Source organism: Spermophilus citellus, assembly GCF_964194105.1.
Source record: "Spermophilus citellus genome assembly, chromosome: 12".
In the NCBI taxonomy this organism is placed as follows: domain Eukaryota; kingdom Metazoa; phylum Chordata; class Mammalia; order Rodentia; family Sciuridae; genus Spermophilus; species Spermophilus citellus.
The window spans coordinates 123789314-123817258 of record NC_138198.1 but is presented as its reverse complement, the minus strand read 5'-3'; the positions used below and the strand labels follow the sequence as shown (position 1 = coordinate 123817258).

Genomic DNA, 27945 nt, shown 5'->3' with positions numbered 1-27945 from the left:
AAAAAAAAAAAAAAAAAAAAAAAAAAAAAAAAAAAAAAAAAACAGAGGCTGGGGATGTAGCTCAGTGATAAAACATGTGCCTAGCATGAACCCCAGCACCTCCACCCCCACCCCCCACAAAAAAACAAAAACTAATTAAAAAGTGAGGATACAGAGATGTTAGATGACAATGCCAGCCATAGACCAAAGACCTTTACCCTTGTGTTTTAAAGAAGGGAAGACATGGGAAAACTTAAAGTGACACAGGAAGAAATGTCCAGCATTTTGCTTTAAGGCTTGTTTAGCTGGGAATGGTTTCTGAATGGAACAATCTGAAAATTAGACTATGTTGCAGAATTACAAAGTGAACAAACACTCCACATTCCAAAATAACTAAAAATTCTCAGGCATAATAATATCCCTTCCCATTGACTTACTCAAAAAGAGAAAAAAACGAGAGGCCAAATTACTCTAGACTTGGTTCAATGAAAATAACAAATAAATGAAAAGCCTGTTCCGAAACTGCAGTGGATCCTGCAGGAGGCAGGCTTCTGTGTATCTATAGTACTGTTTTCATCTTTTTCTCATGTGATGCTCCACAATTTTCAAAATTTTTCAACTCAAGTCACTAAGGGTTGATTTTATTGGACGCAGGGGAAAAGAGAAGTCAAATCTAGCACATTTTATTGTGACTACATAAAAGAAAAATATAAATCCAACTTTAAAGCAATCTTTTCTTTCTATTCAAATCAATTTCAAACTTTTTTTATAAACTTTAACATTGTTAAGAGAATCCAGTCCATTTATGAAAATTAGTTGTACAATCAAGTTCACCCAAGAATGTGTTGACTAAACTAAAGAAATCACAGATTAAACATTTAACCAAAGGAACAGTGCAGGCAACATGAAAACAACGCTCTCACGGAACTGATCTCACTTCTGTAGTCACTGTTCCAGTCTATAGGTCTTTACACTATGCCAATTTGTACCCGGGTTTAATGACAGAAAAGGCCACGATTGCTAAATTTGTGGTATATATCTCTTTATGACTCTTAAATGTAAGGCCATTTATTAAAATGGACAAACCACAAGATGAAAATGAAGGCAACAGAAAAACACAAAGTTTTCACAACCAAAATATTAGCACAACCTTAAAAATAATTTAGAAGTTGTAAAGATATGTGGCAAATTTGCATCCCATTAACTAAGATGATGTTAATTAATAATTCTAAATAAATCTTTTTGAAGTATGACATTAAAAAGTCATTTTCAGTGTATATGTAAATAGTTTTATCACATGTTCATTCAACACTAACTTTTGAAAATGGGTCATTTAAAGAGAAAGTAATTTTCATTCTGTAAGTTTCATTCAACTTAGGGTTGAAGACACATGAAATGTGCTTTTAATGCATAAAAATCACAGTGGATAGCAGCAAAGGACGGGGGGGGGGCATCAAGGAGAATCTGATAATTCACATTGTGATTATTCTGCACACTAATGAAAGATAATTCACACTTCTAGAACCTCAAGACATCCCTTTTTAAAGAACCAAAATAAACCCAAGACACCTTGCAGACACTTCCCCACCCCTCAACAAACTGTTGACTCTTACACATAAAATTAAAATAGTTATGGCAGCAAAAGATTCTGATGGCAATGAAAGTTGTAAACTGTATCTCAATCTCTTTTTCTTATTCCCAAAGTGCAAGATGCAGGGTTCTCAATCTTTCAGTAGTGCTTCTCCTGTAAATAATCCTTCATTTTGTTTGGCAAAGGCAGTTTCTGAATCAGGTCTATCCTGGTATACTGACGTATAACGAAACGACAGAGGTACTGCAGAGAACGCACCTGCATGAACCGTGACACTGGATTGGTCAGTCTGACGGGGTAGGTTGCAGATCCAGGCAACCGAGACCTTGAATAACAAAAAGCTCCATTTTCAGAGTCCCTGATTGAATGCTCGATTAGATCAACTATGGACGTATGTCCTTCCACATCTGGTTGTTCATAAAAGCTAAACCTACCATTCGAGTGCTCGATTCTAGTGTGAAGTGTTTTACCATGGGAACGAAAGCTCAAGCTTAGAAGGTAACGGTCGTCAGAACTATCCCGAACAAGAAAAGAACCATCGGGCACGTTGGCTAGCTTCCCTTCTGCCTCCCAGCGTGTGATTGGTCCCCAGTACCATCCTTGTTTTGCAAGTTTCTTCAGCTCCTCCGTAAGGCTTGTCACAACCATGGGACCACTACTTTGCACAGAGTCATAAACCCTTGCCACCCCAGGGGCAGAGTTAGGATCAAAATTCAAATGACAGCGCATACTTTCAGCCACATGGGCATCTGTGCCCGTGAGCCCACTGAAGTTCCTTTGGATCTGATTAGTCTGCATTGGAGGTAGCAATGGCGAGAGCGGAGGGACCTCATCATGACTTGCTCTGGGGCTCTGCAGCATGACTCCTGTGGTGCCAATCAACAAACCATTCACTGACTGGTCCACAAAGATCTCTGGGGCAACAACTAGGTCCTGGTCTACCTGATTCTCATCTTCGGCAAAAGAGCTCCCTCCCACTTGAGGAGGAACCGCAGAGACCTCCATGGGCGAAGAAGTGTCCAGACAATAGCTGCGCGACCCTTCCAAAGGACACATCCCCTCGTCTAAAGGCACGGTGTACTGAATGTAGTCCTGAGGCACAAGTCCAATAACTACAGGCACGTGTTCCTCCAGGTGGAGATGCAAGTCTCCGTGGGGAGAATCTGAACGCTTGAGGGAACCATTCTGCTCCTGGCACACAGTTTCAGCCTGAAGGTCATGGAAATCCTTTCGAACCCCGTTCAGCGCAGGACTTGGACTGGAAGAGTGGACCAAAGCTTTGACCCTCACCTCCATTTTGATACAGGTCTCCTCCGAGTTCGTGGGTCGGAGGGGCCAGGGTGTGGGGCTGTAGTGGTGACTGCGGAGGGAAGTGGACCGGATGGGCCTCTGAGCTCTGACGTCCTTGAAGACCACAGGAGCCGAGGAGGAGGAGAAGGTGTCCTCCTCAGCCAAGCCCCCCGAGGGCGTGCTGCCCTTGCCCTTGGGCTTCTGCTTCACAGAAAGGCGCCTTTTCAGGGTCCCCATCAGGCTCTCGCTCTTGGATCTGCTTTTCCCACCTTTCTCATCTTCGCTATTGATATCACAGCTGGCCATATCTTTACCGTAGCAGCCACCAAACAAGGAATCATCTTTTCCAAAGTCACTGGCTAGGGATGGCTGTTGTACTACCATGAAATCAGTGTCTTCTTTACTTTTATTCAAATTAAAAGACTTCCGGAAGGTTTTAAGACTAATTTTCTTCATTATGACTAGTTACCTAATCCAAGGGATCAATTTCTCACTGGAGTATCACACTCAAACATCTGGAAAGGCCGCAGTGCTGCATCTATATATTTTTCCAGCTTCATTTGACCACTGGAGCCATTTTCTAAAAAAAAAAAAAAAAAATCAAAAAAGACAAAACACATTAAAATACCCACAAGTGATTTTGATTTTTCAAGTAGAACTTTCCACCAAAGTTTTCTTTTACTCAGTTTTAATCTTTTAGTTTCTGAAGAACAATCACCAGTCTTTCCTTGAGATGTCAGCTCTTTCAGTTTTTTCCTATTACACCCTGCATGGTAGATCACTGTCTGCTACGCAGTGGGCATGTGGCAAATACTGGATAATATTTAAGAACAAGCCAGGCACAGTTACTGGGGAGGCTGAGCAGGAGGACTGGGCCAGCCTGGGCAATTTAGTAAGACCTCAGTTACTGGGGAGGCTGAGCAGGAGGACTGGGCCAGCCTGGGCAATTTAGTAAGACCAGTCTCAAAATAAAAAGGGCCAGGAATGTAGCTCAGTGGTAGAGGACTTGCCCACCATGCATGAGGCCCTGGGTTCATCTGTACCCACTCAACAACAGACATAAGAACAAGACCTCACCTATTTTATCCTTTTTATGCACCTTGCTTTTCTGTTTTATCCTTTTTTTTTTTTCTTTTGGCACTAGGGATTGAACCCAAGGGCGCTTAATCACTGGGGCACATCCCCAGCCCATTTTGTTGTTGTTGTTGAATTTTTTATTTAGAGACAGGGTCTCACTGAGTTGCTTATGTGTGAAACAGTGCTCATGTGTACCTTCAACACTAAATCTGACTACTTCCCTTCCTCTACCTATTTGCCAATCTATGAGGCACTATATAGAACTTAGAGAATATCAGCCAAACTCATCCTCCAACAACTTACACACATTCTAAATATTTAAACATCTTTAAAAATATATAAATAAAAAGAATCCATAATCTTTGGAAAATTATCCATTTATTTTCACTAGTTCTTGCAGGGAAGGCTCATGCACTGTCATGTTTCTAGTTCCTAGCACAGAGAGGCAAAATGCCATAGGTTGAGCCCTTTCACCTCGTGCCTGAGCCCACTCAGCATCCTGGCAAATGACAACAGCTTGAACTTTGATCACAGTCCTTAACTCACTCTGCATTTACTAAGCCCCTGTTTCACAGACAGTACTGTATGATTACCTGAAGACTAATAAATTATTTATGATCGCCTAATCCAAGAGGCGAAACAGATGAAGGGATAAATTATAACATGAACCCATTAGAAAGAGTGGTAACCTAAGGATGCAGGTGAGAGAGGAGAGAGATCTGACAAATATTTGCTTTCAGTTATAGATAGCATTGGATTGGTTTATAGCTAGAATCTGTATGAACACATACTTAGTAAGAACCACTCAGATCAAACAACCTATGGGGGATCAGCAATACCCTCTCCGTTAAATAAAGCAACTTTAAAACCATCTTACTGTCATATACTGTATTTTTTAATAAGACAGAAAAAAATAAAATACTGAAAAATACTGTGCTACATCCACATTAAGCTGTCCTCAGGTGAACTCACCACATACCACCTTCTACCCAATCACTAGGTGAGTGTAACTGCCCTTACAGCACAATCAGTAGCTGATTCCAAGGTGGTAAGTACTCAGATTTGAGTTAACCCCGCTAAATGTGGGGTTCAAACAGTTCTGCTTCCCACTATCACATCCATACCAAGACTGGCAGCCACAGGAGAAGCAGTTGGTAGTTATCTACTTGAAAATTATTCCTTTTCAACTACCAATCCATATGTACCTCGATAGTAATAAAGAAATAAAATTCAATCCTAGACATTAGAAACTATATAAATTTCTATTAGACCATATGGTCTTGTATCTCTCTCTCACATTTTCCAGGCAAAGATTACTCTGGAATTTTTAAGAGTATCTATTTTTCTGTTTGCACTTCCAAAAATATATGCCATCTTTTTACAGGATTACCATCTGTCTTAAGCTTAAGTAAATGTTCTGAATTAGTTCTACTGCTTTTCTAATTGTAAAATTTTAAGTTTACACATGGTTTGAAAATATGTACAATGGTTCAAGGAAAAAGGTTTTAGATTCTTAGAGTAAACTTTATATATCACAAACTCTTTTTTAAGGAATGATTTCAGGCAGCTGTAACATCTAATGCAAAACATCAAGACAAATCAAATTACTTACTTCCAGCAAAATGGCCTTATCATCCTCATTTTACAAATAAATTTAAAATTTATCTTAAATTAAAATTCGCCCAATGAAATGAAATGATTTGATACTAGAAAACAGCAGATCCAGAATTGGAACCTGGCTGTGAACTGCAAGGCTGACCCTTTTCCTATCCCAACTGCCTCGTTTGTCTTCCTATTCCTTAAATCAGTGGCTCTTAAAACTGTCAGGCCCGGGATACCTTTACTCTCCTAAAACTTATTAAGAACACGAAAAGCTTTGTTTATGTGGATTATAGTTACTGAAATTTATCCTACAAGAAATTAAAAATAGAAGAGTTTAAAATATTTAATTAATAATTCATCTTCAAACAATATACTTATTAATTGTTAACAGACAGCATTTCAGGGAAAAGAACTACACTGCCCCACTATAGAAGGCAGCGACAGAAGTGGCACTGCTTTACATATTGAGTCTCTTCTGCCACTCAGAGGAGACAGCTGGACTTACTCCGCTTCGGCACTGAATTTCTCAACATGTTGTTTTAGTTGGAGTATAAGAAGAAATCCAGCCTAGTTTAGAGCTATACTTGAAAAAGGAGGACTGTATCTTATTTATAACCTTTTCATATCATTGTGGATATTGTTCTTTGATATTATACCAAACCTCAACAAGTGACAATTTCTTAAAAGTTAATCAGGGCTGGAGATACAGCTCAGTTGGTAGAGTGCTTGCCTTCCATGTTCAAGGCCCTGGGTTCAATCGCCAGAACCACACACACACACAAAAAAAAAGGTTAATTACACTGCAAAACCTGCAACCATATCAAAAATCATTTTCTCTATTATAGTCTATCGTGCATCTTAAATCAACCTTTTTCACTTGGGTGATTTTATAACATCATGTATTAGTTATTTCATCACAAAGTCATGTTTGTGAATGTCATTGATCTCCTTAGAACACTCTTTGGTAGTGGGCCACAGAGACGGCAACGGCGAGCTCAAAGCTGTGACTTGTGCTTAGAAGTCTGAACTGTGCTACTGGCAACAATACCATTGGCTATTCTCAGGGAAGTCACAAGGCTCACCTTGATCATTTACAAAGTGTCTACTAAAACAAGTTGAATAGTGTGTCTTTCAATTGTTCTTTTAAGAAAAAGTAATTTTTTTTTCATGAAAAAGGTAGTAGATGCAGTCAGTAACTCAAACTGTGGCAGCAAGCACTTCCCCCTGAACTAGCCTTCCTTCTTGTTTAGTGGCAGTTGCGCTTTCTAAATACACCCATTTCAAGGTAAGGATTGTAAAAAGATGTGTACTCAAGGCAAAGACTTAATGAAATTAATATTTTTAGCTTCATCAATGGCACAATCAAGCATGACAGGAATTTTCTTTCATATTTTTGTTTTGTTTTACCAAATTGCTTGTCAATAAAGAACATATGACCATTATTTAAGTTCACTACTATTACTTAAGTTTGCTACTATTAAGTTTGGCGCCATTGCCTTGATTTGTTTTTGCACCATCCATAAAACTTGATATAGTAAGAAAGGCAAATTATGTCAACATTATTATAATAAAGGGGATCTACAGACCACAGTTTAAGAACTGCAGGCTTTAAAATGTCTGTGAAGACAGTTTAAAACAACAAAGAGAAGAAAGGATACAGACAGAGCAAAGCAGCCATACAGGAAGTAAGCAAGCTCACACCATCACGAATACCCCTCTGCAGCATCTAAGGGTGCATTATCTACTTTTGAGACCCTTCCATTTCAGTATCTTGGATTCTATTCCATTGTACCTGAACCTGTGAGTACCTGTACTTTTCCTTTTTTACCCCTTGGTAAAAAAGGAAAAGTACAGGTACTAAGTCTTTCCAGACAGAGATAGGCAAAAAAAAAAAAAAAAAAAAAAAGGAGAGTAAAGCAAGTATAATACAAAATATGCCAGAATTTAGGTTTCAACAGATTTACTATGCCAATAAATATGAATGGGATAAATTCAACTTTTACAAGAACAAGATTTTAGATCTAGTTTTAAAAATGACCCAATTAGATGTTTTATGGAAATGGACACCCTAGTAAAACAAACTGTCTTCAAAAACTTTCAGATACTGAAACACTGAAGCCTTTTTTGTGCTGCTGTCCTCTTCACCGCCCCTGCTCTTATGTTCTTATTCCATCAGCTCCACTGTGTTCAGTATGTTCTACCTGAGGGCACGACCTCTATAATATGGTCAGTTATAGCCCCAGTATCTAAAATAGTTGCAGGGCATGGCTGATGCTCCAACCCACCATTTTACAAATTTAAATTCATTACATGTAAACAAACATCTAACAAAATTATTCCTTCGACAATAGACCTAAATGATTTGTGAATACTAAATAGAGATACTAAATTTTTTTCCTATACAATTAAGTTGTAAGCAAAACCTCTCTAAAAAGACTAAGGAAATAGTATTTAAAAGAAAAACAACAACAACTATTGTACAAAGATTGCTTTACAAATGCCATTAAATTCTAATTCTACTTAAAAGAAGTGCCAAACTAGAAATCCTAGGTGATGCATTGTGTAAAGACAAAGTTTATACAGTTCAGGCTGACACAGAACTCATTCAATGCACACTTAAAGGAAAGACATTTAGAAATTAAAGGGCATATATTTACCTATTTTAATTCAAAATAAAATGATTAAAGTTCATAAGTCCCTAGACAGTGAAGTTTTTCAATTAACCAAAAAATGCCAATCCTGAATAATTTTGAAAAAAAAAATATCCTCTAATAGAAAAGAGTGGAAAAAGACATAGCAACAAAGGAACTGAAGTAACAATACAAAATAGTATATATTTTGGGAGACTGCACACACTGTAAAAAAGGGCACACTACAAAAGATACAATCCACAAAGAACACAAAAACGGCCAAAAAAATCTGTACACATAAAATGGAACAGCATTAAAATGTCTTTTAGCACAATAAAATAAAATAAACAAAAGTGAAGAATACAGCAGATTTAAATTACTTATTTTATCTAACAGATATATAGCATACTTTTCAAGACTGTATGGACTAGTTACTATGTATCACAATATATTCAACCACATTGAGAAAATCTTAGTAAATTAAAATAAAAGATCTCATTATTTGGCCACAAAGCAATAAAAGTAAGGAGAAAAAAATTAAATGGATTAAGTCAGAATCACCAAATATAAATAACTCAAGTCAAAATCTCAAAATGAACAAAATGGTAGACTACTTAATAAACTACCATAATAAAAAGCTACATGTAGTTCTACAAGACCCTGAAACAACTCAGAAAAAGTTCAAATTTTCAAATTTAAGAAGAAAATCAAGAAGTCAGCAATTACAACAACAAAAAGAAAATGTAGAAAAAGTTAAAATAAATGCATAAGTTAATGAAACAGAAAAGAAACAGTTTTAAACACTAAGAGTTGATTATTTGATCAAACAACAGAAACCTAGTCAACAACTACTGGCATAATGAAGAAAAAATGTCCTCATACAAAACTGGAAATGGACAAAGCAATAATCACAGACTTATGAGGAATCACAATATGTGAGTACTATGAAAATAAATTTGAAACTCAGATGAAAAGGACAATTTTATAGCAAAATAAATATTGCTAAAATTTACAACATTAGAAGTAGGGAAGCAAAAGAGTCAATAACTGTCAATTAAAAAAAAAACTGAAAAAGTGACAGATCAAAAAGATAAGTCCAATACTCAACTCACTACACCACTGGAGAGGACAAAGGGAAAAGAGCTCCAAATTTATTTTTGAAGTCAACAGAATACTGATACCAAAGACTGATTAAAAACCAAAAAACCCAATCTCACTTCTGAACACTAAAGCACAAACTGCAAACAGCAGTAGTGGGAAACAATTCAACCAGATAGGGACGCCACCGGAGTGCTAATACGGCTCTCTACTTGTAAAACCAAAATTAAACTTGAAGAAAACTGCAAACATATATGACAAATTAAGTTCTGTAACAGACTATGCTGGCAGCAATCAGTAAGAGAAAGGCAAAAACCCTAAACACAAATGGGAAAAATATATGAATAGTTCACACAAAAAATGGAAGGAATGAAAGAAGAAAGGGAAGAAAGTAAGCAAAAAAGAAAAAAGCAAGAAAAACAGTAAAAAAAACCGAAGTGGCCAATCAATATCCTAAAATATTCTCAATTCATTCATCACCTAGTCAAAGAATCTGGGATAATGGAAACTGCTCTGTACTTTAATTGTGATGGTACTTCCATGGCTGAACACATCTGTCAAAAGGCAACAAGCTGGGTACTAAGAAAGGTGACTTCACTGAGAATAATCTCATTTTTTTTAAATGCGCTAAAAAGAATTTCAAACACAAAACAAGAAAATATTTTACCTGTGTGAAAAGGTTAAATCTATATATAATACAATATTGGGAGGGACATCCCAAACTAGACATTTATAAACTAATGGTTGAAGTGTACATTGATACAAGTTTGTAAAAGATCATTTGGAAATTTACATTGAAACTAACTTCATGCATGTTTTAACCAAGTAATTATTCGACTAGAAATTTGTCTCTTGGATATACACTCATGCCAAAAGACAACATATGGTCAACAATGTTCTCTCTAGCATTATTTTTTAAAGTTGTATTACTTGATAATTTGCCTAATAAGGGTAAATACATACTACATACTGGCCTGATATGTGCCAGGCCTTGATTTCAGCTTTCTGAAGATACTGTGTCTTACTGAGCTTTATGATCTATGACACCTTATAAACTCAGCACTATGCAGGAGCCAGTTATGACACTGTGGAACCGCCTGTCTGTATTTATTAAAGTCCCAGCTTCATTTAGGAGCTGGATAATCTTAGGAATAATAGTACCTATCTCTTGGGTTAGAGATGGAGTTGAATGTGCTACTGCATGTGATATCCTTAAAACAATGCATGTGTTAGAAGTATTTGCAGCTAGCAGTGGTACTAAGATTCTCAGTGTACAATGGGAAAGCAGAGGCACAGGCAGATGAAGCCACTTGCTTAAAACTACAACTGATCAACGGATTCTAGAGCCCACTAAATCAATACACACACTTTTGACTGCATAATTTATAAGAAATATGAAATTAACCTAAATTGAAGGAAATAACAATCCACATTAAAAATTAGTGGCCTACTTTTCTGAATTATGATGACCACAATGTCAAACACATAGAAGTCCCAACATACTTGACTCAAGAAAGCAAGCTATGAAACAACGCAGAGATGATCCTACTTGTGTGCACATTTGTACACCTAAACATGCACATTCAGTGTCAGAGCATTTAATTCACAGAGTGAATACAGCTCTAAAGAATTCAAAAAGGGATCAGCAAGCCCAGTTGAAGTTCCTGTTCTCATTAATTCTTTCTGTAACAACTGAGCAAGTTTAATATTACTACAAAACAACTACCCCCTTCCATACCTACTAAAGAAAATACAGCAGTCTAGATACAGGAGCACATCCGTGTGTCCATCACCTGGTATCAAGAAAGGCAGAACCTGAGTTCCTCAGGGCCAGAGGTAATCAGCTCTCCAGTCTTCCCAATGCTTAACTTCATGACACAGAAACTCCCCTCATGCCTTGCCTCCATGTCCCACACTCGTCCAGTCTTCTGCTTCCCACGTCAACCACAACTTGGGGCTCTTCCAGTGGCTCTGCTCTCTGTGCCACCAGCAACAAAAACTTCATCCAGCCACTTCCCTGATACCCAAATCATGGCGCCCTTAAGTTCAGTTCACGTTGTACAGCAGTGGTTTTCATCATTCACTATGATTTCCACAGATTTCCGTAATTTTTGCCCAATTCTTTGCATCCTTTGTCTCCCTCATTTTATCATTCCAGCTCACAACTTTGTCTTGACAATTATAAAACACTACACTTCCTGGAAAAGCCTGAAGACTCAAGCTGCAAACAATGATTGAAAATAGGGGTGGACTCAGAAATTGTAACTCTCACCCCCGGAGGTCAGAATGTACTAAAAATGTACATTTACCTTCTTTGCTGCTCGTAAGAACTCCATTTAGCAGAGACTATTTCATCTCCATTTTACAGAAAAACAAACCAAACTTTTGATAGTTTAATACTCTGCTCAAAGTCATAAGGAAGCCACTCATACTGTGAAGGAAGCATACGAAAAGGTCTTTAAACTATTTGTCATTAGGGAAATATAAATTAAAACTGTAAGGAGATTCCATTCTTTACACTCCCAGCTGAAAAGCTGGAACATGATGTGTGCTACTATGACACGAAGCACAGTGAATAGCAGCCTAGGGATTGATGGCACTGGGGCCACTCTCCTGAGCTCACACTGCAGCTGTCACTTTCTAATGACCTGGACACTCATGGCTGGTTCCTCATCTGGAAATGCAGATGAGAACAGCATCTGCCTAGGGAGATTCACCTCTGGCATGATGGAGTTAGGAGGTCCATAAATCCTCTCCCCCAAAGCTAAGTATAAAGCTGGATTAAACCACCAAAAGCAACCCTTTCAGCACAGAAGAGATAAGCAGCATACCCCAAACTAAGACACTTAATGCACAGAAACTAGTGACCCTGAGTGAGGCAGAGGAAAGCACCCCTACGAAGGGAGTAGGAACCATAGAGGCAGAGGAAGGACGCATTAAAAGTGCTGAAAAAAATTTTTTAAAAAACTGTTAACCAAGCATTTTATGTTCAAAACAATGCAAGAGTTACCAGGAAAAATTAAACATGAAATAAACACATTCCTCTATAGAAAAGAGGCTGAGTAAATATGTTGCTAGCAGGCCCATCATATAAAATAAAAATATAAACATAAATATATATATATATATGGAAGTGCTTCAAATTCAAAGACAGTAACCTTTGGTGATGACTGGAAATGATAAACACATACATTAATGCAAAATACTGCATCTCTTCTTCTTTAAGGGACATGAGATGGTATAAATCAATAACTATAACACTACTGAAGTCACAACACATTACACACAGATGTGATATTGTGAAATGGCATGAAGGAATTCAGGAAGCAACAGAGGAAGTTAAAGCCAAACGTCCACATCTTACCAGAACCAATATTATTTTGAAGTAAACTGTGACAACTAACAATACATACAGTGATCTATGGAAGAATCGCAAAGAAAACTACTCCAAAAATATTGTTTAAAAAAAAAGCCACAAGATGAATTAAACTGGTGCTAAAATATGTGCACTGAACACAAAAGAATACAACACAGGAACAAACAGAAATAAGAAATAAATTTTTAAAAAACCAAAAGCAAAACAATAGGTATAAATCTAAAACATCAATAATTACAGTAAATGTGATGTGCTGAACCCATTACTCCAGGAGTCAGCAACTACACTACAGTGTGTAGACATAGGCCACCGTTATGCTTTTTGCAGCATTCATGAAAATCCTCAGCAAACCCCATACTTAACAATCAAAGGACTGAATGCCCTGCTCCAAGAGTGAGAACAAAGCAAGGAAGCCTGTGCTCACCGCCTCCAGTGGACACTGGTCTGAGGGGTTAAGCCAGAAAAAACAGTAACAAAATGCATCCAAACTGGAAAGTAAAAAGCATAAAACTATCTTCATTCACAGCTGACATAATTTTTTATGTAGAGAAGCTTAATACACACAACTATGTGTCTATAAATCTTGTATCAACAACAGAATTGCTAGCAAACAAAAATCCTTACCTCACACCATATGTAAGAATTAATTAAAAATGCATCACAGAACTAGATGTCAGAGCTAAAACTATAAAATTTCAAAGAGAAAACTTTTGTGATGTTGGTTTGGGCAGAGGGTTCTCAAAGGTAATATCATAAGGCACAATATTACATTAAAAATTATGAGACTTCAATTAATTTTTTTAAAAATTAAAAATGTTCATGCTTCAAAACAAACAATTAAAAGAATGACAAACTAGAGATTTGGAGAAAATATTTGCAAACCATAACTGACAAAGGACTTGAACCAAGTTCTTTATATAAAGAACTCTCTTGACTAAGGCAATAACCCAATTTTACAAATGAGCAAAAGGTGAGGTCTAGTTCAGTGGCAGAGCATAGGCTCAGAGGCCCTGGGTTTAGTTCTCAGAAACACAAATGCACGCAGAGTGAAATACCTGAGTATAGCTTTCACCAAAGATTTACAAATGGCTAAAAAGCACATGAAAAGTTCTTCAAACTATTTGTCATTAGGGAAATATAAATCAAAACTGTAAGGACATTCCATTCTTTACACTCCCTCTAAAATGAAAACAGCATATCACGTGAAGTTAAGGATGTAGAGAAAATGGAAACCTGATATGCTGCCGACATATATAAAGAAATGAATGATAGGGCTGGTGCATTTCAGATCTTTATCAGGCACACGGATCATCTTGTTTCTTTTTTATAGCTGCATAGTACTTATGCCCTCATTATGCATGTGTGTAGGGGGGTAGTACCTGAGAAACTCAAGTTTCTCCTTTTCATTTCAGTCAAATTTATCAGTCTTCCTTTCATTATTTGCCCCTTTTACTGCCTGAAGAAATTTCTCTTACACTGAAATACACATTCTTGTGTATTTCCTACTAAAGAAAAATATAAGTAGTAAAGCTTTGTTTTCCCCTAGTTAATACAATATTGATTTATGTATGAGGTAGGAATTTAATTTTTTCCACATGGATAACCAACTGGCTTAACACATTCATAGAAAAATACTGACCTTCATTGCACCTGGACAGTAATGTTTCTAATGATATTCATTGCTGAATATAACCTTAATTGCAAAAATTAATTTGACAATATGAAACTTTTAAAAATCATACTTTCACCTAACAATGCTATTTTATGTATCTTCAAGAAATAATATGAAATGAAACCATAACAATGTTCCCTGTATTGTGATTTTAAAAAGAGTTTAAAAAATCAGTCCTAAGCCCAACAGTTATGAGAACAGTAAACACAATCCTTGCATATCTACACAATGGAACTTTAGGGAACCAAGAAAATTGATAAGTGTACAGTTATAAATAACATGGGGAAAGTTCATATTGTTCATTTGTTAAGTGCAAAAACACAGGAAACAAAATTATATGTAAAGTGTGGTCTCAATTATGTAGAAAGAATAGGGAGGAAAATTGGATCAGAAAGAAGTACAGCAGAACTATTAACGGGATGACAAATTATTCAAAAATGTTAATTTTTAATATTTCATTTGGAAAATACTCTGCATTGAACATGTAAGTGTGTTTATAAGAATAAAGTCTACAGACTTTTTTGTTCTGAAACTGCTTTAAGGAATGGCTGAGTAATTCCACCAAGTTAAAGCAAAGTGCTTTCCTTGGCTTTTAGTTATATCACAACCAAATAATAAATATTAGATGAGACTATTATTTTTGCTTTATTAGGACCTAGACAGCCTCCTCCTCCTTATTCAATGTAAAATTATTTTCTGCAAAGCTGAAATGACAATTTCATACTGGTGTTTGTGTGTAGAGCTATACAGATATAGACAAAGAGACACATAGACACACACAAATACATGTAGTCAGGAACTGGTCTTAAATATTCAAAGTTTAAATAATAAGAATGATAAACCTAACAACTTTTGAATAACACTCTACCCTCCTAACTATATTCCACAATTAATTACTGTATCCACTCCCTGGCATATACCAAACCTCCAGTGCCACTCCACTCCTGGCAGCACTGGTTAAACCCAACCCTTGCCTTCACCAGGCCTCCATCCACACTGATGAATGTGGATGGGAAACAACCACCCTGACTGCTCTCACTTCATACTCAATACTGCCTGGAGATCAGACTGCACTTCCCTGATCCACTCCCCCACTCCATTCTGACCACTCCACATCATCATCACCTTTCCTCACACTGTAATGCCTGCTCTCCATATTCAGCCTCAGCTAAGGCCCAAATTCCAACATCACTGAGAAAACCAAGAACATCAAGAAGAAACTGGACCCGCCCAGTACATCTATCCACTTGGTGACATCTGTTCCACATCCACCTCCTCCCAGCTCCTTTCTGAAGGCAGCCACCCTCCATATGCACACTTCATCTCCTAACAATTTTCCTGTTTCTCACATAAAAGCCAACTAGTCTTGACCCCACTCCCCCACCAGCCATGGTTCCATCTCTCTAACCCCCTTAGCAGCACAACACCTGGAGAGAATTGTGTGAACTCAGCAGCTAAAATGCCTCCCCTCTGGTTTTCTCCTGCAGCCACAGCAGAGCTTTCTCCGCCTCCAGCACAAAGAAACTCCAGCACCAGTGCTCAGCCTTCTTAAATGCTCCATTTAGCTCCTTTGGCCACTCCTCTTTCCCTGACACCATTTGACCTCTTTGCTGCAAGGACACCACACTCAGGGTCACTCCTCAGACTCCTCTGCAGGCTTCCCTCAGACTCTCCATGGAGCTCCGCAGCTCTCAGGCTTTGGTCCTCTCTTCTCCATCTATATTCACTTACCTGATAATTTCATTCATTCTCATAGCGCTAAACAGCATCTATGTGCCACCCACTCCCAAATTCTTATCTCTTTATTCAAGACTAATTATATTCAAACCCCTCCTTGATGTTGCCACTTGAGTTTTTTATAGGTGTCTGAAACTGCATGTTCAGCACTAAATTCCGGGTCTTACCCACCCCACCTTCAAACCAGCTCTGCTTGCAAGATCTCCTACTTCCACTTACAGTTACTTCATTCTACCAACTGCTCAGATCAAGACATTAGAATCAGCGGGGCAGAGTGGCACACATCTGTAATCTCAGTGGCTCAAGGGGCTGAGGCAGGAGGATCACAAGTTCAAAGCCAGATTGAGCAACTTGGCGGCGAGGCCCTGCCTCAAAATAAAAAAATAAAAAAGGGCTGGGGGTTGTGGCTCAGTGGTTAAATACCCCTGGGTTCAATCCCTGTTACAAAAAAAAAAGTTCAAAATCACCTTGATTCCTTTCTGTGATACTTCACATCCAGTATGTCACAAATCTCACTCTCATCTACCTTTAAAATACATGCAGAATCCAGCCACTTTTTACGACTCTACCCAGACAACAGTCCTCTATCACCTGTGTTACCGCCACAGCCTCCTCATTCGTTTTCTTGCTTTCTCCTTTGGTGTGGTTCAGTCTTCTCTCCAAATGACACCAGTGCTCAGGGAACTGGGACAGATGCTGACACTAGCTACTGCTACAACCCTGAGTAATAAAGCCCTTTTTCTCTGATGCTGGAATCCCATGATCTCTGCCAGCATCCATGAAACTTAGCAAGTTAACTTGTTAACATGTTAGCTTACAAGTAAGGTACAACAGAAGATTCTTGGTACCAGGGATTGAAACCAGGGGTGCTTAACTACTGAGCAACACCTCCAGCCCATTTTTATTTTGAGACAGGGTCTCAGTTGCTTAGGCCTTCATAGTTCTTGACAAGTATATAAAAGTAAAAATAACTGATGTATAATAAACATAATAAAATTGCCTTGACTTCTTTCAGGGCCTACAGATCCTACACTAAGCTCTTCTTTGAAAAGCAATAGGAAATGTTTGCCTGGTTACAAAGGTGGATACAAAAATTAAATATAACCAAGTTAAGAAAATAGACTTAAAAGTTCCCACATATTTTAAAACTGAATAAATTTAAAATGAATTTATATTTGCTATTTTTAATGGTTCACTCATACTTTGTAGGCTACTAACAACCAAAACATGGGGTAGTTCTTACCTAAGTCTGCAGGATGATACTGAGTGAATCTCCTTTCTGAGTCTGTATTCCCATATAAAATGAGATTAATCTCTAAAGCATGTCCAATTCTAAAAGTATCTGATTCAATGAAAATAATAAAATTTTTTAAAAAATAAAAATAAATTAAAATAAAATAAAAATTTGCAGAGAACTAGCTATTTAACCTGCACAGGACTTTTCCGTGAACATTTCTTAGCATCTTTCACTGTAACTATGCACAATACATTCCTGTTAAAGTGAATGTGAAGTATGTTCCCAACTTCAATTACCAAAAAATGTTAATGGAGCCAGCTTATAAGATTTTAATCTATAAAGTAAGTTTTCAGCTCTCCTCAGATTTTTACATAGTGTAATTAAAAAGCAGTGCACTTATGTACCAACACATCCCTTTTTTGTATAGATACATACTGAATTTCTAATGTTTACGTTTTTACATCTGTCTAGGCACTTACCTACTTAAAGAAGTATATTTTAAGAAATATTTGGTCTTGTCTCTGGTTCCTGACACCAATCTCCTAAGTGACATTAAATATATTTTGTTATTAATAACAAGCCTTTTTCAAATACACCTGAGTTTACAATAATGAGGTGATTTAGAGTGGGGCTCCTAGAAAGAACAAGCAATCACAGTGGGGGAGCTTTCAGCCCCATCCTACAGCAGAGGCAGAAGGGGAAAGATGGAGATCAAACAGAAGGTGCAAACACTCTGTCCAAATTCAGAAAGCTCTGGACTCAGGAAAGCAGTGAGAGGGAGGGGTACCTAAGAGGGCACAGAAGCCCTTACCTTGCCCTGTGCACCTTTCTGTTTGGCTGTTCCTGAATTGTATCCTTTGTAATAAACCAGTAAATAAAAGTGAAGTGTTTCAGTGAGTCCTATGAACCATTCTAGTAAACTGCTGTGTCTGAGGAGGAGGCCATGGGAACTCCTGGCTTACAGCCAGCCAGTCAGGAGGAGCAGCCCAGGACTTGCAACTGGCACTGAAGTGGAGGCAGGCTTGTGCACCAAGCCCTCCACCTGCAGGGTCTGTTCTAACACTAGACAGCATCAGAACTGAAGAGAAAGAGTTTTCATGTCAGAGAACTGGTTCAAGTAGCAATAAAAATGGCTTATTTCTTCACTGTGTATTTCAGACTGGGTTTTCTATAACTATTATACATTTTTGACAAACTGATAGTTCACTCAATCTGAAATCAGTGAAGTCTTCGGAAGCACTGATAAAGAAAATCATGTACATGTACCCAACCCGGTACAGGGGCCCACACCTGTAATCCTAGCTATTTGAGACTGTGGCAGGAAGAGCACAAAGTTCAAGGCTGGCCAAGGCAATTTAGTAAGACTTGTTTCAAAAACTAAAAAGGGGTAGGGATGCAGCTCAGTGACAGAATGCCCCTGAGTTCAATATTCAGTAACATAAAAAAAAAAAAAAAAAGGAATGAAAGAAAATATAACACCCCCAACTTATTAAGATGCTTAAACGATCCCAACACTCTCCCTACCTTATTGACTAAGGTACAATCAGTTGACCCTTTGAAATAATGTAATAAATCCTGACTTCTAGAATAACCCTTTGAAATAATGTAATAAATCCTGACTTCTAGAATAAGAAATGTGAAACATTTTAAATGTAGTTGTTTTAATACAGTTTCCCTGTATATAAACATAACTGACAATTACAAATTAAAACCAATTAACATTTTAACAAATGCTAATAAAAATATTTTAGCTGAAAAATATTACAAATTCCTTAAAAACCTTACTACTTTCATTGCCTATGGGAAAGTATAACTTCACTGATTAATCTACCAAGCAGAAAAGAGCCTTTAAGAGTTTCTGACAAAATGTGAACTATTAACAGAGTCCAAAGAAGAGTTGTTTTGCTATTTCTGTGTTGACTCAGGGTCAGATACTACAGCAAATAGGGCTGTGAAGAAGTCCTTCATCAGTTTTCATTCTCAAGATTGAAACATATAAAAATCTCTTAAGTATACTATTAAAACAAAAATCTTAACTTCTGAAAAGCAATATGTACATAACTGAAAAGTAACAAAATTGCTTGGACGGCTCTCTGAACCTTAAGATCTTAATACAAAAGCTCAAATTTAAAAAGCAATTTGTTAATTAATCAAATGCTTCTGTATATGAATATATAAGATATTTTCATTTAGTTTGCACTAGAGAATATGTGCTTTCAGTTAAAAATAATCTTCTCATTTTCCAAAGTGCTACCCAAATTAAGAATGGGGTTTTAGTGCAGATTTGGGATGTAAAAGGTAATTCATGCAAGATTTATTATTAAATGTACATTAAGAGCCAATGTAAACCTCATTCATTGATCATTAGAACTATAGGGGATCTTCGATAGCAATAACTATCCAACTTAATAAGAGTCCTATTAAGCAAATAACATAAAACCTTACAAAACAGAAGGATTATTTCAAGTAATAAAACTTGAGTGTCAAAAGTAATCATGAGTGAACTCCCAAATATGAGATCTCTGTTTTTAAAAAGACCCAACTTCAAATAATTCATGTTACCCACTATAGTTCAGTAGGCATTTCATAAATTAAGTTACCAGAGATCAGTAACATAGATGTGGCTTCAGGAGATCATGAAATGAAAACTCATTACAATTATTTAAAGAAAAATTACATTTGGCTTCCCTCAAAATAAAGGTTTTAATATTCACCTATGCTAGCAAACCAAACAAAAACTATTAAAAAAGAAAAAAAAAAAAGAGAGAAAGATATTGATTAAACATGTACTTCTTGATCTCCACTATTACCCTGACACACAGACAATGAAAGCTGGAAAGCAAATTACAGTCAATGATAACACTGCAAATTGGCTTAGACAAACTGGAGGAAACTAAAATCTAAGTCAAGGCTTGGCATGCAGCTCAGGGGTCGAATACTTGCTTAGTATGCACAAGGCCTTAGGTTCAATCCCCGGCATCACAAAAAATATTTTTTTTTAACTCAGTATATAGCTTCTTTTATTCAGCAAATTATTTTTGAGATTATTCCATATTCTTTTAAAAATTAATTTGTTTATTTGTTTTAGTTAGTTACACAAGACAGTAGAATGCCTTTTATCATACATAAATGCGATATAATTTTTCACAAAAATTTTTTTCAAATAAAACAAAATCCAAAGGCCTACTGGAAAATGCCAAAAACAAGTCTGAGAAAAGGTATCATAAATCTAAAGCAAGTTAGATGCTATTCTTATTTTAAAAGGGGCAAGGAGAAAATAGGGAGAACTGTAAGAAAACAAAACGTCAATGTCAGAATTAAAAATTCAATGAAAGAAAAAGTAAACAATACCTCTCCACACCCCCCCCAAAAAAAGACCAACATGAAAAACTGAGCTAAAAGAATCAATGGATGGGGGCTGGGGTTGTGGCTCAGCAGTAGAGCACTCGCCTAGCGTGTGCAAGGCCCTAGCGTAGATCCTCAGCACCACATAAAAATAAACAAATAAACAAAGGTATTGTGTCCAACTACAACTAAAAAATAAATATTTTTTAAAAAAGGAATCAATGGATCAACTCAGGAGTTACTAAAGCCAGTGAAGAAGACCTTCAGAAAGAAAAAAGAAAATAAAGGAAAAAGAAAAAAATGAAAGTTTAAATTTTCCTGGAACTAAACAACACAAGTTTACAGACTCAAATAAGTGATCAATGAAATGATTGGTACATCCAAAAAAAGATAAGAACAATAATTAAACATACCATGTTGAAATTTTAGTATTTCAAAGATAATACCAAGGTCTTGAAAAATGTCTAGAAAGAGAAGAAAAAAAAGATACACAAATGCTTGGGAATCAGGTGGCACCTGACTCAAAGATGACAATGGAACAATGCCTTCAAAATTCCAAGAGACAATGTGCCTTCGTTTATGGCTCAGTGACTCTCCTGTGGTCATCCCTGTTTCTTGGCATCCCAGTAGGACCACAAGCCTGATTCTAGCCAAAGGACTAACAGTGTGTACCCCTTAGCCCACTTGTACCCGCACCCTAAACCTGAGGCAATAGGAGAAGGCCTGCAGGTAAAAGTGGACTAAGACAAAGGAAGACCAGCCCACTCCAGACTTTAGGAAAGCAAGAAATAAACCTTCATTCCACAGTGAGATTCCAGGGTTAATCTGTCACTGCACATAAACTATTCCATACTGACTAAAATAAGTGAATCCCTCCCACCATCTCTCTCAGGAAGGGGCAAGGAGGATGAGCTAAAACAAAAACAAGGAGCCCCACCTTGGAAGCAGGAGAAAAGAACTTACAGACTGATGGCACAGGCTCCTCCTGTTTCAGATCCTGACCCTGCCTTCTGTATCTCTCCCCAGTCAAAAACAAAGCACTCTCCAAGAGTCAGCTTTACTGCAACATCCTCCATGAAGTCACAGATCCAAACGCCCAGCTTCCACAATTAAGTTGTAACATCTGGTCTCAAGGGCAAGAAGACTGTGTCTATCAGACCCCATTCTGAAATCGGCTAGTGTTCTATGGTATGTAACTTTAGGCAAACTGCATAACCTCTCCAGTCTCAATTTCCTCTCCAGCTGTGTAAGGATGAAGATGGGCTATAATCAATAAGGGTCCTTCTAGCTCTAAACTGTGGCAATTCTGCAAATGTATAAAACCACCAAAATCCTAATACAATTATGGGTGTCGGTACCTGTTTATACATTCTGCCAGACTGGGATATTTGATAAATTTTTTCCTTTTTTTTTTTTTTTGAACTTTTTAAAGGCCATGTCAATAGACAAAAATGACTATTGTCACAAGAGATAATATTTCAAAAACAAACTTAACTTTTAACAAACACCTTCATTATGATAAGATCAAATCAAAATTTACAAAAGGAAAGTAACATGCATACAAAGTATTAAGTCTACCAATGAAAATTCATCTTAATTTATTTTAAATATTTATTTTTTAGTTTTAGGTGGCGACAATATCTTTATTTTATTTTTATGTGGTGCCGAGGATCGAACCCAGTGCCTCGCGCATGCCAATTGAGCGCGCTAACACTTGAGCCACATCCCCAGCCCAAATTCATCTTAATTTAAAAGTGTCCTAACACTGCAGCCTCAACCATCCAGCATGTTAACAGTGTGGTCAGAGTAAGGTCTACCACAAAAATCACCACAGGTACAACCATAAGCAGCAGCAAACAATGGACCCTTGGAGCTCTTACTGAATATGGAATATTAAACAACTGGAGTTTTTATAAAAAATCTATTAAGCACAAGTGTATATGTTAAATATAATTTTGTACTGTCACAAAACTGCTATCTTTAGATGAATGGCCCCTTCAGAGGACCAAATTTACTTGCTGGAAATCTCAGTATGCCACAGACCACTAGGGTTTACAATGTTCAGAGGCCACTGAGCTATCAGAAGTATCCTGGCTTTCTCCCTCCTCTCTATTACTATTCAAGAAGTTGTTACTGGAGAAATAGGTTAATCAACCCCCAGTCTCCAGGAATGGTGCCCTTTCAATAATTTCAAGAAAACATTTTAGCGTGGACACCACGAAGAGCAATAAAACAGCATCAGATCAACATCATCAAAGCAGAAGAGACAGAAGGCAAGTGCCTGCAAGATCTTGCACCAAAAAACTACAAAGGCCCCAATGCCAAATTCTGTTCCAGTGGTCACCCAGTGCCAGGCCTAATCTGCCCACCCTAGTAGCATGCACCACCACTAACACTCCATGAATGCCCATTTGCTTTCCTCTTTTATTTGTTTTTCTTGTCCCTTTGGTCTCACACCCTTTTTCCACACTGGACTTCTTTGACAAGAAAACCCAAGGGATTGCTAATTAACTACAATACTCCTTTTGACTAATCTAGTATATCTTAAACTAATTATTACTATTAACACTTGTGTATTCCAGGAGCTTGATAAAGATAGATACATATATATCAATTTTTCATACTGAGGAAGACACTACTATTATTTTATATATAAACAATATAAAAGTTTAAAAAAATAAACAAAACCTGTCTACAAAATTCAAGTGTTAAAATTCATATCTACATCTACATCCCCATGAGAGACTGCCTGCATTGGTTACAATCAAAGTCATCTAAGTCTCTGGCTTGTCTAATTCCAAATCAATTTTTCCTTCTTGCTTGACTCTACATCAGAAAACTGAGGATGCCAGGGAGCTCCAGATACCTGAGGTTTTGCTTTACTGAACTATGTAAGCTAATGCCAAGGAAACTGTCCTTTGCAATGATTACTTTCCAAACACTAAATAACTACACTTCCACCGTGTATCCATATGGAGAGCCAGGTGGAGTCCCAAGTCAACTCAGACACCCTGAGGCTGCACATTGTATAGGGCTGTGTGGGCCACTTATTACAGGGTCTTGATTTTACTAGTGCTGTGATTTATTCAGCTGAGCAAATCAGCTAACACAGGAATAAACAATATAAATAAGCAATACAACCAATAAAGCAATACAAACACCAACAGTTTTCTAAGATCTACACAAAACATCTTTGCCCTTAATAGGTTGGAAAATATATTCCCTTTTTTATATACCAGGTCGTTCCTCAGAGGCCAAGCCCCTCAGGATGTGTTAAAGACACAAAGAGGACAGACAGCCCATGGCAGGCCTGCTGCCCTCACACAACATGCATTGAGTGGACAAACTAGGCACAAGTACACAGAAAAATTACAGACAACAGTAAATGTGACAGAGGAAACGTGTAAATTGACTACTAGGGATTACTGAAAAGACCCTGAGGTAGTCAGGGAAGGCTTCTCTGAGGTACTGATGCTGGAGGAAGATCCGAGGGAGAACCAACCACACAAAGAGCCACTGAAGGGCACTGCAGGAAACAACCACCATGTCCAAGACGGGAGTCAGAACACAGCTTAGAAAGGTGAGGGCCTAACTCTGTGAAAAATAGAAGCAGGCAGAAAGAGTTTGAAATAAACATATTCTTATGTTTACTATTTTAAATAAACATGTTCTTAGCTGGGCAGGGTGACACATGCCTGTAATCCCAATGGCTCAGGAAGCTGAGGCAGGAAGATTATAAGTTCAAAGCCAGCCTCAGCAACTTAGCAAGGCCCTAAGCATCTCAGCGAGACCTGCCTCAAAACAAAAAATAAAAAGAGCTGGGGATGTGGCTCTGTGGTTAAGTGCCTCTGGATTCAAATCCCTGGTACCAAATAAATAAATAAAATATATATATGGAAATATTCTTCCTACAACTGTAAAATGGCTTATTATCCCCACTCTAGCCACATATGAGGAATAAGACTTAGAGGCAATTCTAACCCTGCTCTGGTCAAACCGCTAGTAAATGGAAGCTCTAACACCTCCTGACATCCTCTGTGTGAGGTGTGGGAACTGAGAGCCTAATGACTTTATGGAAACATCAACAAGACCAACAGCCATCTACTGATAGAAACAACTGTCCCAAGCAAGGAGAATTTGATGTCGTGTGGATCATCCACAAAGATCCTGATGTCAGTTTAAGAAAATTGTGCCCTCAGTCCTGAAACCTTCACTGACAGCTAAAACAACATGCCAAACTGCACCACAAATGACTCACAAACATTACAGCCATTTCACTCTCAGGACAACAGAACACAAGTCCCACCACTGCTTCTCTTTTAATACCTTTTTATTAAATTAGTTCAATCACTCCATTCATATAAGAAAACTTCTACCTTTATAACATATGCTAATATTAGAAATTTCTTCCTTGTAAAAGGAATAATTTTACAAGAGTACTTGGGGACCACAGATGTAAATGCTATGTCTAGAACTACAAGAGGTCAGAGGTCTGAACTAGATAATCTTCACTTCCAATAATGAGGGCAATAAACAAAACATGGAAAGGTGATCTCAGCAGCAGGTCTTATTAAGCAATGAAACAGAATGTACACAAATACACTAGCTATACCAGAAATAAGGGGAGGTACTGTCCTCAAACTTCCAATGCCTGCATCATACTTCCAATGTGTCCATTAGCCTGTTTCCTCATAATGGCATATTTTTAAGAGACAATAATAATAACTGCAACAAACTCAGAAATGACATAACATTCCCAGTTTTTCAGAGTGTACCATGACTTTTAAATAAGATCACATGATTACTTCTACAAGCAGAACAAAACACAAAGTTGCCTGAAAACTAGCCAAAAGGGAGAGAACTAGTAGGATTTCCTCTGAAGAGAGGAGTCACACAAGAAGAGTCTTAAGACCCTTGATTTTGCCTTTAGACGAGGACCTTAAAAAGAGCACCTTTTCAACTCTAAAGCAAGACTGCAGGAAAACACAGGAAGGGAAAGTGACCAAGAATCTGGTTGGAACTGCAGACCTGGTCTACACAACACCCCCTGCTGAGCCAGGCACCCAAATCCCTTCGCGGCCACTCCCTGCAGATGGCCTTTCAAGGGAGGGAGGCAGGTGACACCCTGAGGGTGTGCCCCTGGATGGAGGAGGGACTTAAGGCTGACCAGTCTTCCCCAGTAAGGAAAAGGGGCAAAGGGTAAGTACTTGCTATCAAGTCAGAATGTTAAAAAATAAAAATATTTAAAAAAGAGAAAAAGCATTTTCAGAGATGCTGAATGGAGTCCCAAAAAAGAGGTTCAGAGAACAACCTGGCTGATCATTACCCAGCCTGGAAGTGAAGAGCTCTTGCAAACTCCAGATTATTATGTTCTCCTGAGAATACCTATCAAGTCAAATGCCAGGAGCCAGCATATAGGAAGAAAAAAGGAGGGAGGACGTGAAACCAAAAGGCAAAGTCCACATCCTCCAGCCGCTTTTTTTTTTTTTCCTTTGAGCAGGGTATATCCTGAAGCTTCCCACATCCATGAAGGCAGAACTGAGGAGGAATTGGACTGGAAGGTGGAAAGCATCCGAGACTGCACAGGGTTTCCTGCGTTTTATCTGTGAAAGCTGGTAAACAATGCCATTCATGTTTCTAAACAGCGCTGACTCTTCAGAGCACTAACTACTTAAAATTAATTCATTCAAGCCCGCCAGGTTGTGGGTGCTGGGGGGTTAAAAATAAAATCTCAAGGTAAACTGCTGCTGCCGTGGCTGGGAACATCGGATGTTTCACCGTGAAGCAGACATAAGTTTACTGTGTTTGATTACAAATGTGTCTTTATGCCAAGGCACACAGCAAATTAAAAGCGTCTCTGGGAGAGGTCGGTGTCCCGATTCTCGGCACCGCGGCACCGGCGGGCTCCGCGCCGGCCCTGCAGACCTCCCAGCCGCGGGTCGGTCCGCTGCGCCGCGCGCCTCTCCCGCCGAAGCCCGGTCCCACCACCTCTTCCACCAGCCCCCAATTCCAAAAGTGGGGCTGGGAGCCCCCGATTTCCCACTGCCCTGCGCTGGCCACACGCCACCGCGCTCACTCGGGTCCGGCGCCGGGACCTGCCCCGGCGACCTCCGCGCTGCCGCGGGGACCCCGGCGCGGTCCCCGAAGTTGCCAACTCGCGGGCGCGCCGAAAACCCGGCCCGCGGCGCCCCGGGCGGTCTCCAACTCGCCGCCTCGGGCCCGGCCCGCGGCGCCCGCAGCCCCCGCCCCGCGCCCGCGCCCGCCCCGCGCCCCGGCCGCGGCCTCCGGCCCGCACGCCGCCGGGAGCAGCGCCCAGGCCCCGCGGCCGCGGGCAACAAAGGCGGCGGCCGGCGGGCGCGGAGGCCGAGGGTCGGCGGCGCCGCCGCGGCCGCGCAGGCCTCGGCCCTCCCGCCGCCGCGCCCCGCCCCGCCAGCCCTGAGGCGGCCGGGCCTCGCTGCGCTCACCCGCGCCCGCGCCCGCGGCAGAGACGGCCGCGCAGGTCCTCGGCGGCGGCGCGACACGGGCGGCCAGAGCCTGCCGGCCTCCCGCGGGCCCCGCGACGCTCACCGGCGGCCGCCCGGGCCCGCTCCTCGCCCGCGCCGGCGCGACTGCCGCGCTCGTCCCCCTCGCCGGCAGCTCCGCCCCCCGCCGCCTGCCTCCGCCTCCTCCGCGGCCTCCTCCTCCTCCGGCTGGGCGCGCGGCCGCGGCGCCCCGGCCCGAGCCGAGCGCTGCGAGGACCTGGCGGTGCCCCGCGCCCTCTGCTCGCCCGGCGGGCGGGGCTCGGCGCGCGGGGCGGGGCGGGGCGGGGCGGGGCGGGCGCCAGGGGGCGGGGCGGGCGCCAGGGGGCGGGGCCGCGCGGCGGGCGGGCGGCGCGGGGCTGGGTCTCCCGCCGCCCGGGGCGCGCCCGGGGCCCGCGCGGCCCGAGCCCGAGGCCCGCGGACACCCGCGCAGGCAGAGCCACAAGTGGGACCCGGCCCCGCCGCCCCTGCGGAGGCCACCTTGCCGTGCACTCCTTTTTACTGGGGTTTGCTGCAAGTTCCCCATTGTTTGTGCCCCTGAATTCCAAGACAACTGATGGGAAGTTGTGCATTCATTGGCAACTTGACTCATTTCTTTATAGAGAAATGTGCTTCTAATGTATTAGCACTCCCAAAAGAGTTCGTTATTGTCCGTGAGAATCAGCAGGAATTTTTTATTTATCTTTTGATGATGAGCAACTAAAGATAAATATTCATACCTCAGTAAAGCTGCCAGAACATAAGTAGCATTGAAATCTAGTTTAAGAGTTATTGTGGACTTTAAAAGTTGTGT

The 27945-nt window shown here is 39.7% G+C and overlaps 1 protein-coding gene across 2 annotated transcripts; it reads right to left on the bottom strand.

The window, feature by feature from the left end:
- SOCS6 (suppressor of cytokine signaling 6) lies at window positions 1–27314 on the bottom strand. 2 transcript variants are annotated; one of them, XM_081263410.1, is made up of 2 exons: window positions 27202–27314; window positions 1–3440 (listed from the first exon to the last, which is right to left on the bottom strand). In XM_081263410.1, exon 2 carries the CDS (start codon window positions 3314–3316, stop codon window positions 1709–1711), a length of 1608 nt encoding a protein of 535 aa, XP_081119536.1. In that variant the 5' UTR covers window positions 3317–3440; window positions 27202–27314; the 3' UTR covers window positions 1–1708. The 2 variants fall into 2 exon arrangements, with proteins under 2 accessions (XP_081119536.1, XP_081119535.1); XM_081263409.1 differs by having other exon boundaries at window positions 27099–27283.
- Window positions 27315–27945: the final 631 nt, after the last annotated feature.

Coding starts and splice junctions, on each gene's coding strand:
- SOCS6 (XM_081263410.1), bottom strand. CDS start 3,316: ATGAAGAAAATTAGTCTTAAAACCTTCCGGAAGTCTTTTAATTTGAAT.